This window comes from Amyelois transitella, chromosome 18 (genome assembly GCF_032362555.1).
Source record: "Amyelois transitella isolate CPQ chromosome 18, ilAmyTran1.1, whole genome shotgun sequence".
Taxonomy (NCBI): Eukaryota; Metazoa; Arthropoda; class Insecta; order Lepidoptera; family Pyralidae; genus Amyelois; species Amyelois transitella.
Window position 1 is genome coordinate 8,783,437 of NC_083521.1, and position 16,991 is coordinate 8,800,427.

The 16,991-nt window shown below is 36.5% G+C and overlaps 1 protein-coding gene across 1 annotated transcript; it reads left to right on the forward strand.

Moving 5' to 3' along the window:
- The first annotated feature begins 7,493 nt into the window (after window positions 1-7,493).
- LOC106143581 (protein tramtrack, beta isoform-like) lies at window positions 7,494-8,621 on the forward strand. The gene has a single exon (XM_060949299.1). It carries the CDS (start codon window positions 7,527-7,529, stop codon window positions 8,604-8,606), a length of 1,080 nt encoding a protein of 359 aa, XP_060805282.1. The 5' UTR covers window positions 7,494-7,526; the 3' UTR covers window positions 8,607-8,621.
- The last annotated feature ends 8,370 nt before the right edge of the window (window positions 8,622-16,991 follow it).

Below are 16,991 nucleotides of genomic sequence, written 5' to 3' on the forward strand. Positions count from 1 at the left end.
CTGTCCTATCAATGTGCATTTTCATACTGGCAATAAAAAATGCAATCACCAAAAACTATTTCATAAGCGCTTGTGAATATTTGCACTATTTATTTAGGGTGCCATTTCCATGAATGTCGCAAGAGGCGACTACGGGATAGGCCTATCAACTTGCGATTCTTTTTTTAGGCGATGGGCTAGCAACCTGTCACTATTTGAATTTTAATTCCATCATTACGCCAAACAGCTGAATGTGGCCTATCAGTCTCTTTTTAAAGACGGCTCTGTCTACCCCGCTAGGGATATAGACATTACTTTGTTTGTATGTATGTTTATTTTTAGATGCATGCAAAATCTGTGCAACAGAACCGTTTTGTTACGCAACCGAATTCATTTTCAATACACCGTACGCCAGTTTTTGTGGGCGGCCATTTATCATTGGTGAAATAAAATGTATTATTTGTAAAGTTAGCCAGTTACAAACGGATAAATTCTATATTTGTATTTTTACATATAAAATTTTTTTGTACTGGCCACTACTAATTTTTCCTCTTTGGTTGAGAATTCCAAATTCAAATTTATACAGCTAATTATACACGTATTTGTGTTTTGTTAACCGTCATTCTTTTGTTTTTTTTTTTTGTTTTGTACGCGGCCATTTATCATTGGTGAAATAAAACGTATTATTTGCAAAGTTAGCCAGTTACAAAAGGATAAATTGAATATTTGCATTGATTTTTTTTTGCATTCATATATTTATTTGAAATGAATGCCTTTTAAAGCCTTTTTGATTAAACTGAAACTATTTGAATTTCAATTCAAACATTAAACCATAAAGTTGAACGTGGTTTTTCTAGTTATTTAAGACTATAGGTTCTATTTGTCTCGCAAGGCAATATATGTATGTTAATCTATTTCTTCTTAAAATCTTTCTTCTATTCTTGATAATACTAATAATACCTACGTCTTATGGTTTTTTTGTCTTCGGACGCCATACCTCAAGAATATAAATGTTACCAAATGTAACATACATACTTATGATCACGTCTTTATCCCTTGCGGGGTAGACAGAGCCAACAGTCTCGAAAAGACTGAATGGCCACGTTCACCTTTTTGGCTTAATGATAGAACTGAGATTCAAATAGTGACAGGTTGCTAACCCATCGCCTAAAAAAGAATCTTAAGTTTGTAAGCCTATCCCTAAGTCGCCTTTTACGACATCCATGGGAAAGAGATGGAGTGGTCCTATTCTTTTTTGTATTGGTGCCGGGAACCACACGACGCTAAAAAAAATTATAGCCAGACAAATTGGCAAAAGCCCTGAGCCTGCCCAAAACGGAATGAGAAAACTTCGCTGAAAAGAATAACGCATTACGGAGCGAATAGGATAATAAAAACATATTAATTTATTGTTCTGATAAACAGAAAAAGTTTCCATCAAACTTTCTTAAAGGTTATGACGTGTTTAAAGTTTTCGCCCGATATTGTGCATAACTTCGAAAATAGTCTTTGGTATATGTATATGGCCGAAGTGGGATTTGAACCTGTGCCTTTTATACGCATCACGCATTCACCAGGCACCTTACCGATTAGAATAGATTTATTTTTTCAAAATTGGATACAAGGTATCACTTATTGACGTCACATAACTTAAATCTAATTATAACTACTACCGCTTCCAAAGCGCATGTGTAGAAGAAGCGGCGGAACAAACTACACTGCAGCATTTTCATAGGACGTCAATTTACAAATATAGATCTCTTAAATCTAAATCGTGGACGAATGCACATTGTCTACATTAAAAAACATGTATGAATGTAGAACTGATTATGTCAATATGAATATTTCGTCAAATAAAATAAATATAAAATAAAATATGTACATACTGTACAAATTATGTCAAGATCATGTCAAAAATACACAAGCATTCAAGATTCGACCGCGAACGCTCTTTAAGCATAGATATAAAATGATTATCTACCTGACATGGTGTTGAGTAATCGATATTCAAACTGGGAAGTTTACAAATTATATTAGAAATTACATATGTTTATTTTTTTTTTCTGGCCACTACAAATTTTTCCTCTTTGGTTAGGAATTCCAAATTCCAATTTATACAGCTATTTACACAATATGTATTTGTGTTTCGTTAACCGTCATTCCTTTGTTTTTTTTTCTTCTATGTTTTCTGTTTGAAAATGTATGGTTGAAGTGGCCAGTACGAGAAAACGTCAATATCACATGAAAGGACCTAATACTAATATTCCTACTAGAACAATGCTTGGTACACAATCTAGTACAGCTGTACCCAGTGAGCTATAGCCCAGATATTTTGACAAGTCTAATCCGCCCGATCGTTCGATGGACGTTGTCTGTCACGATTAACGGGGGTCTATTCTGAAAGCTATTCGGATTTCAAATATCCAATTTTTCTTTTTTGCCGATTTTGAAATATTCTAAATTTAATTGTCTGTATGTTTTTTTTTTCATGTTTCTTTTTCAATTATTTTTCATGTAGAGACTGTGGCGATTGGAAAGTGACACTGCTCAACCCTCTTAAAATGATTGTGTTTTTAATGATTATTGCACGATTTCAATTTTTACACATACTTTGAAAGAGAAAAAAAGCGAAAAACCTTCTGCGTTAGAAAGTCAGAAATGGGTCCGTTAGTTAGTCAATTCCCCGTATCTACAACGTGAACCTAACCCGACATGAACCACGTTTAAAGTTTAGGTAGTTAGATACTACCTATACTTCCAACCGCCCTTTTAACCTTCATTAATTTTTGATACCTCGAGGTAGAAAAATCTAGGTGAAATTGCTAAAAATAAATTATTCTTATCACGAACCGTTTGCATCCCACATGTTTACGAACTATTTCCCCCGATCAGGGTAATAAAATTCATTGTATAACAGTATTAGAATTTATTTTTTGGGTTTCGAAGTCATCATGGAAATCCTCGTAGCCATAGTTTCTCCATATCTGACTGGCCGTTTCTATGTAAGTCAAATATTATAAATACCTATATAAAAAGCGAAAAACACTCACACACAGATCACGAAATCTCAAAAACTACACAATATAGATGAAATTTGGCAGGCAGGTAGATTGTAACTAGAAGTCGTCCGCTAATCCACTAATAAATAAAAGCGTAGTAAGAAAGAAAGAAAGAAAGAAAAATTTTTATTTGGTACATAATAATATATGAAGAACTACATAATAATATATAAATAAATAAAGTAGTTTTAGAAATTTTCGCGGAGACGGCAGTTTTATAACGACGTTTTTTAGTTTACGCGGGTGGAGCCGCGGGTAGTTTTAGTTAAATATACAACTAAACTACTAGAAATCTATAATTTAATTTGACATAAATATACAAATTGGTCACGGCCAGCCGTCGGCGAACGCGGTAATTTCCCGATTGTGTGTGATAATTTGAAATTCGAATAAAAATAATCAGGACCAGATTTTGTAAGTATACGAGTAATAATCCATCGACTTCTAAAATGTCCGTAAAATACAATTAAATATAAGTAACTATCTGTACCTGCGACTTCGTCCGCGTGGAATTAGTTATTTTGGGCATCATTGAAAAAAACGGCTTGACCAACATCACAAGGATGTTGACCGTGGAAGCCGTTTTTTTCACATTTTCCAATATTTCTTTGCTCCTTATAGTTATATAGCCTAAAGCCTTCCTTGATAAATGGTCTATTCAACGCAAAAAGAATTTTTCAATTCGAACCTGTAGTTCCTGAGATTTGTGCGTTCAAACAAACAAACAAACTCTTCAGCTTTATAATTTTGGTAAAGATAGATGTTGCTTTAGTGCGACGAGCACCTAACTATTAAACCTTAAATGTTTTTATTCAAACTTTCTGCACGTAAAATGTACAACAGGTGGACTTAATACCACAAGACATTCTCTGCCAGTCGAACTTTTGTTGGACCAAAATTCAAAAAAATTCAAAATTTTTATTCATTACTATAGGATACTATATATATCGCTTAATAATTGCCAAAACGTATGGTTTAACAACATTGGTTGACGTCAAATAAATTACTTAAAAACTAAGTTTACTGCCGCTTCCAAGGCGTCAGTGCAGAAGAAGCGGTAACAAACTGCACCGCAGCATTTGAAAATTTGCAAACTGATTCGGATGTACGTGTAGTACATTGCCGATGATACGACACGCACTTGGCCGGTTTCTCTTAGAATCAAACAAGCCGTGTACCAAAATAAATATTTCAATGCCTACGCCTGTACCTACTTAAAGTGTTTTTTCCAATTAATGTTTCCAATAAATGTATTAGTGCCGTGTGGCTCCCGGCACCAATACAAAATAGAATAGGACCACTCCATCTGTTTCCCATGGATGTCTTAAAAGGCGACTAAGGGATAGGCTTACAAACTTGGGATTCTTTTTTAGGCGATGGGCTAGCAACCTGTCACTAGTTGAATCTAAATTCTATCGTTAAGCCAAATAGCTGAACGTGGCCGTTCAGTCTTTTCAAGACTGTTTGCTCTGTCTACCCCGCAAGGGATATAGACGTGACCATATGTATGTATGTTTCATAAAATTTAATCACGAACATATATGTATCTACATTTTGTAGAACAAAATCGTGAACTTATCAAGATTTTATAGGTACGAGTATATAACCAATCCTGAGGCTGTGGATGAAAAATAAATCATTGGTTGTGCCAATAAAAAATTAAAAAAAACACCTAAGCGAGACTTGTTCAAGTTAAGCGATTTTTGAAGTGATTGCGTTGAGAAAGACTTCTTTAAAGTACAAAGTCCTTTACTTTACTGAGAGAGTGTAATAAATTTCTGGCTTTACAGAAAACAGGTCACGTCATGACGCCGGCACAACTAGAAATCGCCGAACAAACTTCTATATATAATTGAAACTTTACAGTGTTGTAAGTACCTACTACAATTTTTTCTTTATATTGGCTCTTGGTAAAATAAATCTATACTGGTTAATTTTTAAAGAAAATCGGTTTTCTTAACGGTTGCGTTTTGTTATCATAATAATTTCATAGAAGAAGTACCGTATGGTTCACGGCACCAATATAAAAAAGTATAGGAATAAAAACCACTCCCTCTCTTTTCCACGGATGTCATAAGAGGCGACTAAGGGTTCATTAAGTTGGAAATCTTCTTTTAGGCGATGGGCTAGCAACCTGTCACTATTTAAATCTCAATTCTATCATTAAGACTGCTGGCTCTATCCTGCAAGGGATATAGACGTGATCATTTGAATGAATGAATGCATACATTCAGTCTTGAATAGACTAATAGGCTACGTTCAGCTGTTTGGATTTATAATAGAATGATGATTTATGAATGAATGAATTCCCGAAATTCCCGTGGAAACGGGAATCATGGTGATTTTTCGTTTTACCCGGGCTGAGTCGCGAGCGTTATAATAAAATATAGTATCGTTGAGTTAGTATCTCGTAACACAAGTCTCGCACTTACTTCGAGACTCAACTAAATCTGTATTATTCTTTCCTCAAACTACTGTAATACATCCCCGTTCAATGACTTTGATGCAACTATCGTAATAGGCCTGTCAAAGCATTTGATTGGAACGTTCTAGAGAAAGGCCTTTGATAGATATCCATCGAAAAATTATTAGATTTTTATCCTAACCCTGTCACAGTAACGAAACTAACAAAGTGACTTCGATTACAACTATTCGTTTGAAAACTTTCAAACGGTATTAAAAAACGGTGATGAACGAATAAAATGATTGGATCGCAAATTGCAAATATGGGAGTGAAACAGTTTGGGTTCAGAGAGTGAGGCAGTTTTTTGATTTTATAATAGCTTGTATGCTATTTTCTATGCTATATTTTAGTTTTTCTAAATTAACTAAACACATATATGAAGAGTGTAGAGGAAAAGGTCGGGGTGGGAAGGCCTAGACTCTAGACGAACGTATTTTGATCAAACAAAGGACGTCCTGGCAAAGGGTCTGGTCAAGAGTACCCGAAACCGCCGAGCTTGCATAAAGAGAGTTAAGAGTATGGATGAAGCGAAGGAACTGTGCAGAGATCGTGGCAAGTGGAAAGATGTGGTCTCTACCTACACCTCCGGGAAAGAGGCGTGATTTTATGTTATGTTATGCTATTTTTAACATAACATACACACATACAATCATGTTGACCTAACCTTTTGCCAGAACGTCTTCGATTTGGTTAAGAGATATTTGTCTAGGCCACTCCAACATTCCCATTCCCACTCCTTTGTTCATATGCTTAGTTCTTACCTACTACTGCCTACCCCTTCGGGAAAGAGGCGTTATTATTACTAAGTATGAAACATATTATCTGATACATACATACATACAAACATATGGTCACGTCTATATCCCTTGCGGGGTAGACAGAGCCAACAGTCTCGAATAGACTGAATGGCCACGTTCAGCTATTTGGCTTAATGATAGAATTGAGATTCAAATAGTGACAGGTTGCTAGCCCATCGCCTAAAAAAGAATCCCAAGTTTATAAGCCTATCCCTTAGTCGCCTTTTACGACATCCATGGGAAAGAGATGGAGTGGTCCTATTCTTTTTTGTATTGGTGCCGGGAACCACACGGCACTATTTTATTATCTGATAAGTAAGATGTTCAGGAGATTTGAACCAGTTTAAAGCTGTCTTACCAACTGGACCACTAAATGATGATGTAATTAATTAAATTCGTTGACATATTCCAAGAGTCCAAAATCAATTTTGGTCATTTGATCCAGTACATATCTTGAGGCGGTGTGTAACCTAATTATATTAGCTTACACCCACGACCATACGCCCACTTCGAAATCTGATCCATCAAGGGTAAATTACAGATGGTAATTTTTGCATCAATAAAGTGATTTACAAATTAACTTACTTATATAACTTTATGTCATCAACATACTAACTTCCAACTTACCTCGATCTCGGTGCTAAGTTTTCATGCCGTCCCTGTAGCAACGCACGCGCGATGCCGTTTTTATAGCACAGAAACTATCGCTGTCTTCACGTCATAGCAATTTCGAAACAGCGATGATTTTTCGCGAGATAAAAATGGCGTCGCGCGTGCCATGCTAATGAGACTGATCTGGGGTCTGGTAAACACGAATTGTGTTTGTCAGCTGTTGATTTTCATTTATTTCACAAGATTCTGAAAGTAGATCAAAGGATAGCAACCTGTCCATCTCTGAATCGCATTTCCAAGCCACTCTTCTAGTTGTAATAATAAGTAGGTACTAAGGCAAAGGCAAGTGCCGTGTGGTTCCCGGCACCAATAAAATTAAGAATAGAAGCACTTCATCTCTTTCCCATGGATATCGTAAAAGGCGACTAAGAGGCTTATAAACTTGGTATTCTTCTTTTAGGCTACAGGCTAACAACCTCTCACTTTTTGAATCTCAATTCTATCATCAAGCCAAACAGCTGAACGTGGCCTATCAGTCCCTTCAAGACTGTTGGCTATGTCTTCCTCGCAAGGAATATAGACATAGGATAGGTTCCTCGTAAAGGCGTCGCCATCATGGCGTCGGACGAACAATTCTCATTATGTTGGAACAATTTCCACGCGAATATGTCAGCAGGTTTTCATGGCCTGCTGTCGCGTGGAGACTTAGTAGATGTAACGTTGGCTGCCGAGGGCAGATTATTACAGGCACACAAATTAGTTTTATCAGTATGTTCTCCTTATTTTCAAGAAATGTTCAAAATGAACCCAACTCAACATCCCATAGTATTTTTAAAAGATGTTAGTCATTCTGCGTTAAGAGACTTATTACAGTTTATGTATCAAGGTGAAGTTAATGTTAAGCAAGAAGAATTAGCGTCGTTTATTAGTACAGCGGAACAACTTCAAGTAAAAGGTTTAACCGGAAATCAAAATGAAGACAGTTCCACGCCATCCAAACCAAAGCCGACTTCGAGGCCAGGCCCGCGGTCGTCACAACAAAGGCAATCTGTTATGAAGTTAGAGACTGATTTAGATTCTAAGCCCTCCTCAACTCCAGTAGCAATTAAGCGACCAAATAGACCATCAATAGCATCAAATAACTCATCATCTTCACAAAGTGGGCCCGCGAAACGGAAATGTGTAGATCCTTTAGAAGCCGGACCATCTGGATCGGCGAAAGAGGAATTTGTAACGATACCAGACGAGGACGAAAACAATGCCGTGGCACCGAAAATGGAACCTGAATTTGTTAATGAAAGTATGTGGGATGATGACGAAGATGGCGCTAACAATGATGAAACTAATTTTGGCGAAGATGACTCTAATATGGAAATGACTGGTTTTGACGGTTCGGCGACTGGCGATGGTAATATGAGTGGGGGAGGCGAAGGTGGAGCTGTAGGCGACGCACAAGAAAATACCATAGAGTTGATACCCAGCAAGCGTGGAAATGGCCATGTTCTCGTTTACCGAGGCTTCACTTACGCCAAGATGAGGAACAACAAGAGATGGTATTGTTCCAAGAAGGCTTCTGGCTGTAAGGCCCGCCTCATAACTTTTGACGACTGCACATCTGCTGAGCAGCTGGGGGAACACAAGCACGCCCCGCCAACGCTGTACAGACTAGCTGATGGGTCACTTTGTCGAATATAATGGAATCTCAATATATTGCCGTGTGGCTCCCGGCACCAATACAAAAAAGAATAGGACCACTCCATCTCTTTCCCATGGATGTCGTAAAAGGCGACTAAGGGATAGGCTTACAAACTTGGGATTCTTTTTTAGGCGATGGGCTAGCAACCTGTCACTAGTTGAATCTCAATTCTATCGTTAAGCCAAATAGCTGAACGTGGCCATTCAGTCTTTTCAAGACTGTTGGCTCTGTCTACCCCGCAAGGGATATAGACGTGACCATATGTATGTATGTATGAATATAGACATCATAATAATGTATGTACGTATGTTAAAGGTAGTATCAAATATATATTTATTAGGCCGACAATATTAAAGTTTTGGGTCACCGATACGATGAAGAAGCTATCCTTGGCCTTCGAAGCTGGTGACTATTGGCTCTGATATCTCATGATTTGTGTATATGTGTGTGTCGCCCACGACCACCTAAGCTCCCTTCAAAATGTCAAAGATAAATTACCATCTGTTTTAAAATAAATAAGGTAACTAACGTCTATAGGTACTTCCTTTGAGAGTTACTTTTGCATGTCATGAAAAAAATGCCGAATTTATTACAGTTGGCTGCCTCGAGAAAGTATATGTAATCGCCTCGGGATATCTTTTTATTTTAATTTTAAGAATTAATTCTTCCTTCTCAAAAGCACGAAATTATGAAAAATAAAACATTATGAGCGCGCAACACCGAGAAAGAGTAAGCAAAAACAGAAGATATTGACTGGCATATTATCGGAATATAAATTATTTTGCACGGACAAGCTGAGCGAAAATATTTGCAGGCCTAAAGCCATAGAGCCATAACAAATCGGAGTCATATTGAAACGCTACTCCTTATCCTGAATCTATCCTGTAATGTTAACAACTTCACTCATTCCCCTCTTAATAAGGAGTGAGTAAAACAGACTTAAAAAGTATTTGAAATTTCGTTAATTTATAGGCCATTTCAAAAAAATTACGTTACTATAACTGAGGGCTGCTAACCTGAGATAAAGGAACCATCCTTGTTCAGGTCAACCCACGATAATCTATCTGTATCTTTGTTTTTCTTCATTGCTATGTATATTATTTTTTGGTGAGAAATAAAACATTTATTTATTATTTATTTATTAAAAATTAAAAAAAAACTAAAGTCGCAATTTTCTTGGAAATAGTTTTAAATATGTACAATGAAAAAAGCTTCTTTACCGGCGCGTTGGTTTTGAATTTAAATGAAACGTCGCGGCGTTTCATTGTATGGCCGCTTTTCAAAAGGGGCAAATACAATCGATATTCTAATTATGTTTCGCAAACAATATGCAAGCTCGTCCCTATATCGACCAATGGTTTATTTATGTAATAAAAAATTCTGAAGGCTAAAAAACATACACATTTCTCAACTAGAGGGACATGAAAAAGTGAGCTTTCTGTGGGAATAACCGCTGTGTGATCAACAGTACATACCTACATATAATCACGTCACCGTAGACAGAGTCAACAGTCTTGAAAAGACTGTTAAGCCACATTCAACTGTTTGGGTTATTGATAGAATTCAGATTCATATGTATAGTAACAGGTTGCTAGCCCGTCACTTAAAAGAAGAATCTCAAGTTTATAAGCCTATCCCTTAGTCGCCTTTTACGACATCCATGGGAATGAGAGGGAGTGGTCCTATTCTTTTTCCTATTATTGCCGGGAATTACATGTTTTTATATTACATTTATTACGCCTTTATTATTATCATAAACTAGCGGCCCGCCCCGGCTTCGCACGGGTGGACATATCTTTGTGTTTTGTTTTTTAAATAAACAAAGAATAAAAACAAATTTATGCCTATGTCACTTTTGAAGGTCTATTCTATATCAGTGCCAAATTTTATCAAAATCGGACCAGTAGTTTTTGAGTTAATTCCACACAAACATACAAAAATACAAATCTTTCCTCTTTATTATTAGTGTGGATAATACTAGAGGCTGCCTGCGACGTCGATCGCGCGAAATCAATCCCGCGGTAACTCCGGGATAAAATGCGCAAATTTCATCGTATTCGGTTCAGTAGTTTTTGCGTGAGAGAGTAACAAACATCCATACTGACATCCTGACATACTCACAAACTTTCGCATTTATAGGTAGTAGGATTATATTATTTTTACATACCCAAGGTCATGACACTACATAATAAGGGGAACTATCTCATCATGATGATCCTAAGCCCTTTGTCTTCACAATACACAATACCAGTAGACAAAGGTGCGTCCAGCCCAACACACCCTTTGTTTAGCGTCGGGGGTTAAATTCGTTAAGATGAATTTATATGCAAGAGCGCCGCAATGTACGCCCTGCCTACGAGGTGAACAATAGTTTTGAATAATTACCCGACTGTGTAAGGAGAGGATCATGTTCCACATGTTAAATAAGTAAATTTCAAGGAATTTTAAAACGTGCCGTGTGGTTCCCGGCACCAGTACAAAAAATAATAGGACCACTTCCTATGGATGTCGTAAAAGGCGACTAAGGGATAGGCTTACAAACTTGGGATTCCTTTTTAGGCGATGGGCTAGCAACCTGTCTCTATTTGAATCTCAATTCTATCATTAAGCCAAGTAGCTGAGCGTGGCCTATCAGTCTTTTCAAGACTGTTGGCTCTGTCTACCCCACAAGGGATTTAGACGTGACCATATGTATGTATATATGTAATTTAAAAACGTTTGAATTTTAATTTGATTGATTTTATTTTTGTAAAGCAACATTTTGGCGTAATTGTTCTGATTGTGAACTGGATATAGGGAACCTAGGTGTGGAGAAGAATGCCTTTGACCATGGATCTTGGATTGGGTGGTACCTTTTTTGTTATATAAAATTCATTCGAAAAAAAAGATGTCATCATCGATTTATGCCCGTATTGCCCGTGGTAACCGCATCATGAGAGATAAAGAAAACATAAAATACTTAAAAAAAGCAAATACATACATACATATGGTCACGTCTATATCCCTTGCGGGGCAGACAGAGCCAACAGTCTTGAAAAGACTGAATGGCCACGTTCAGTTATTTGGCTTAATGATAGAATTGAGGTTCAACTAGTGACAGATTGCTAGCCCATCGCCTAAAAAAGAATCCCATCTTTGTAAGCCTATCCCTTAGTCGCCTTTTAAGACATCCATGGGAAAGAGATGGAGTGGTCCTATTCTTTTTTTATTGGTGCCGGGAACCACACAAAAAAGCAAATTCAAATATCAAATTAGTATTCCAAAAAAAAAAAAACAAAGAAAAGACATACAAAATGTAAAAAAAAACAAATGCAAACTCAAATTTCAAATTAGTCTTCCAAAAAAAAACACAAAGGACATAATGGACCAAATAATTATTACCATGCGAAATAATTAGAATCTCATTACGATTCTATACGTACAGCTGAGGCGAAATTAATTGCATAAGACAAAACGTAACCTAAAATAGGGGCGGGCGCACGCCCGACGCCAGGAAATGAAAACTCGACGGAATGGACCAACAAACGGTTCTGTTCACAATATTCGGAGCTTCAGCAGTACCTAAAAGCTACGTACAGAACTCGCTGCGTTCTAGAAGCTTTCATCCACACTGATAATAAAGAGAACAGATTTGTATGTTTGTAACGAATAAATGTGCCGTGTGATACCCGGTACTATCCCATCTTTTTTCAATGGATGTCATTAAAGGCGACTAAGGAATAGGCTTTTGAGATTGGGATGGGATTAAAAGCCTATCCCTTACAACATCCACGGGAAATGAGATGGAGTGGTCCTATTATTTTTTATATTGGCGCCGGGAACCACACGGGAGTGTTCTTAAATAATTGAACTTCGGTCCAAATAATCTGTAGCCAAGTCCCCTGATACAGCGAAGGAGCTTCGCCGAATAATTGTTAATTCTTGAATAAATAATACAAATTAAACGACTAACCACATTTATCTCAAGCGAACAGTCGCCGAACGTGACAGTGAGACTACTGAAATTGCGAAGTTAACGTGATTTTTGATATTTTTTTATCTATATTTAGTTTTCGTAGGTTATAACCAGAGATCGGAATAGGTAGATTGAATTGGGGTCAATAAACTGAATCGTATATATTAATATGGACATGCCTCCGGGATTGCGGGATTTGTAAATTATTAAGATTTTCTTCCGGTATTTTTACAAGTGGGATGAAGAATATATTAGTGGTAGCTGTTTTCCCCCGACTTCGTTCACGTAAATTGTAGTCCTATGTTACCCGCGGACAATGTAGTTTACTGTAAGTGTAAGTTCTGAAATGGAATCCCGGAAAAGAGGCTTATCCATGTTATGCTTTCTATGGTAATTCATGATGCAAGTACATAAAATCAATCTACCTATTCCGATCTCTGGTTATAACTGAAGCTTTTGAGGTCCTAGTTTTCTTTTAAAAGGACCAATCCTGGAAGGCCTCTTTCCCGGAGGGTAGGCAGAGACTATGTCTTTCCACATGCAAGCAAGCTTTCGTGTCTTCTTTGAATGCTTTTTTTCATTTGACCTTAAAATCGGTTCATACGCACAGAAAATGCTTAAAACTGTCGATTGGGAAACCTCATCTTTTTTTGAGTCGGTTAATACAATACTTTTATAATTCACACATTCCCCTTTTTTGAACAATCGGTTTAACCATATTAAATATTGACTAGAAGAGATCACTTCATGGGATACGTCCACCATGGCAAGTGATTTGTTCCTTTTATAACTATGTACTTACTATTTTCTTGTTACCGTATAATTGTGTAATGTAATTTCTATGCAATAAAGATATAACAAAAACAAATTATGGGATATAATATATATGTGGGGGTAATGCCTAGAGGAACTTACCTTGACTGAAGGTCAGCCTCCGTAGAGTGGCACGCGCGACGCCGTTTTTATCGCCCGGAAAACTATCTCAGTTTCGCTTTTGATTATGACGTAAAACGGTACAACAATAGTTTTCCGCGCGATCAAAACGGCGTCATACTTACTTTCTTATACTACGGTATAAATTGAGCGACGCGAGAAATGAATTCCTGTCCTAAGACCCAAGGAAGTCATCTCTGCCTACCCCTCTAGGAGAAAGGTATTTTATTTTTATATTCGAAACAAATAACACACATTTGAGTTAGCCTCGAAGTAAGTTCAAGACTTGTGTTACGCGATACTAACTCAACGATACTATATTATAATAAACACTTATATAGATAAACATACATACATACATACATACATAAAATCACGCCTCTTTCCCGGAGGGGTAGGCAGAGACTATAAACATACTTTAAACTAACTATTCCTACTAAAAGTTTCACTTTAACGTTTCAAGTTCAGACATTAAGTGGTGCGGCCGGTCCTCTGTTTTTTCCATTACCGAGGTCAGAAGCAAGAAAATGGTTCTTTATTTGCTGAATAGTGAATGTCGAGCACTTACCCTTACCGGCTTACTTAAAGAGTAATGTCACTTTGCACTGACTCAGCCTTAAGGGCTAAGCTTAAACCGTTTGTCAAAGATTAGGCGTTATTACAAATAGGTACTTATGTCATGGTCAGTGCGATCGGGCGAAATTGAAAATTAGTGTGCCGCTAGTGAGCGTGTCTATGACAAATATAATATCTATGTATCTATCCATTGAGTGTACTTTCATTTATTTAAGTTTATATATTTATGAATGTGCCGTGTGGTTCCCCGCACCAGTACAAAAAAGAATAGAACCACTCCATCTCTTTCCCATGGATGTCGTAAAAGGTGACTAAGGCATAGGCTGACCAACTTGGGATTCTTTTTTAGGCGATGGGCTAGCAACCTGTCACTATTTGAATCTCAATTCTATCATTAAGCCAAATAGCTGAGCTTGGCCTATCAGTCTTTTCAATACTGTTGGCACTGACTACCCCACAAGAGATATAGACGTGACCATATGTATTTATGTATGTTTATCATTAATTAATTTGAAATAAATTGATTATTATAATGTATCTGCAAGGGTTTTTAAGTGCGCTGCCTCTTTGATTTGGATTGATTGATTTGATTTGATTGGATTTTTATTTCAGTTGACTGAAAGAAATCTCGATTGGAATAAGCCCGCCGTTTCATAATTTGTGTTATTTCTTTTTAAGATGCAGTAAAGAGTTTACGAACAAACAAATAAGGCCGCGGGTTCGAATCACGACGACTGCAGCGCTTGATAAAAAGGGGCCGTTTTTTTTACCTAAATCTTGGATATTTATAATTACTACTATAATACTTTCAAATCAAAGTAACTCATTCTATATCATTTGTCCCCATCCCCATATATTTATTTATTCTTTACCGGAGATATACATATATTGCCACGATCCATTTTCATTTATTTTCCTACTAAATAAATAATATGACATTGGTTAGATATTCCAGCTAAGCAGTGTAAAATTCTAAAAGAGTAAAGTTATTTGAATTTAGAATATCAAATTCGTTTAAAAACCGAGCAAAACCTCAAAAAAAAGTATAAATGACTTGATTTCAATTTGTTTTTAAATCCAACTGGCCGTTAATAAAAAAGAAAAAAAGGAAACATTTTTATTTTATTTTTTATTTTTTAATGTTGTCTATGAGACAAAATCTAATATTCTTTGCCGCTGACTATCAAAATACAGCTGGCGTCCTAAAATTAACGAAATTGCGTCTCGCCGTATTTAAATCCTGTGACAGTTGTATCAATTATGGAGACATCATGCCAGGCGGATTATTTTAATCTGTGGATAACAACAGTCTCTGTGACGTGGCAGATGAGTTAAATTCGACTGAGAAAAAGGCTTATTCATCACAAACAAAAACCAAAACAAATATTTCCTTTTCACAATAACTTTTTAATAGAATAGAATAGAACAGATTTATTTTCAAAATTGGATACAAGGTATCACTCATTGACGTCACACCACTTAAATCTAATTATAACTACTACAGCTTCCAAAGCGCATGTGTAGAAGAAGCGGCGGAACAAACTACACTGCAGTAGGTACAGTGCATTAGGTCAAAGGCATTCCGGGACTCAAGCTAGGTGAAAGAAGAATAAAATCTTTATTTCAATTTTCCATCGCTCTACTATTTGCAATTTCCATTTCAGTAACAGTTGAAATCTTGTTAAAGATATTCTGTAGCAAAATCCTAAGCTATGTTATGTAGTAATAAAGATTTGAAATTATTTTACAGGGAAAAGCTAGCCAGCTACTGCAAGCTGCTGAGAATTCTAATAATTATCTGTCTGTTTGGTATGTTATTTTCACAACACTAATTGCAATTTGTTTTTGTAAAATTGACTGTGACACCGGAGGTCCCGGGCTCGAATCCCGGCCAGCGCATGATGAGAACTTTATTTAGAACTTTTTCTGATTGGCCTGGGTCTTGGATGTTTATCTATATAAGTATTTATTATAAAATATCGTTGAGTTAGTATCTCGCAACATAAGTCACGAACTTACTTCGTGGCTAACTCAATCTGTGTAATTTGTCCCGTTTATATTTATTTATTTAAAATCAATTCATTTATAGGTGAATAAATGTCTAGCAATTACTCGGGTTATTTCGGTTTAAGATGGAAAATAAAATGAGCGTGGGTGCATTGTCTCCATGTTTATTTTAGAAGATTTTTCATATCGGAAATGTATAGAGTGTAAAAAATGCTTATCGGTAAACTGTAACAACGCCATCTAGTGCAAATCAGTGGAACTACAACGCAGTCCTTTTATTTTCTACCTTAAAATAAAGAAATTGCTAGGCATTTCTTCTGAAGGCGACTAAGATAAAGGCTTATGAACTTGGGATTCGGAATATCTGAATTAAAATTGTCACGATGTGCTTGCTTGCATTAATGCATATATTTATTTCCTGATGCGACGTTTATTAATATACTAACATTCACATAATTACTTTTCCCTTACGGGGTAGACAGAGCCAACAGTCTCGAAATACTAAAGGCCACGTTCAGCTGTAGGGTCATGAGAGGTCATGTTCATTAATTCTAAAGCGATTTAATACTAATGTAAACAAACACGATAAACTACACTTACAGATAACAACTAGTGTTACCAGTAAATTTTTTCAAATATTCAATATTCCCCAAATATTTTGTAAGGCAAAGTCGGACTTGCTCTCAAGGGCTGCCCTTTAGCCTCGCTCTGAGAGCCCTTCTCTCAACGATTAGTTTAAGAGCCCCTTCTATCTTTAGATAGTGATCATATTGTTGCTTTTTTATACTCTAAAATACCAAGGATGTTTGATAACATCCTAAGTTTTAAAGTGTCAATCTTTTTCCAAAGTTTCCTTAAATTTTGGGAAAACCAAATGCCCTAAAAGAGTTACACATGAAGCACGTAATTAAAC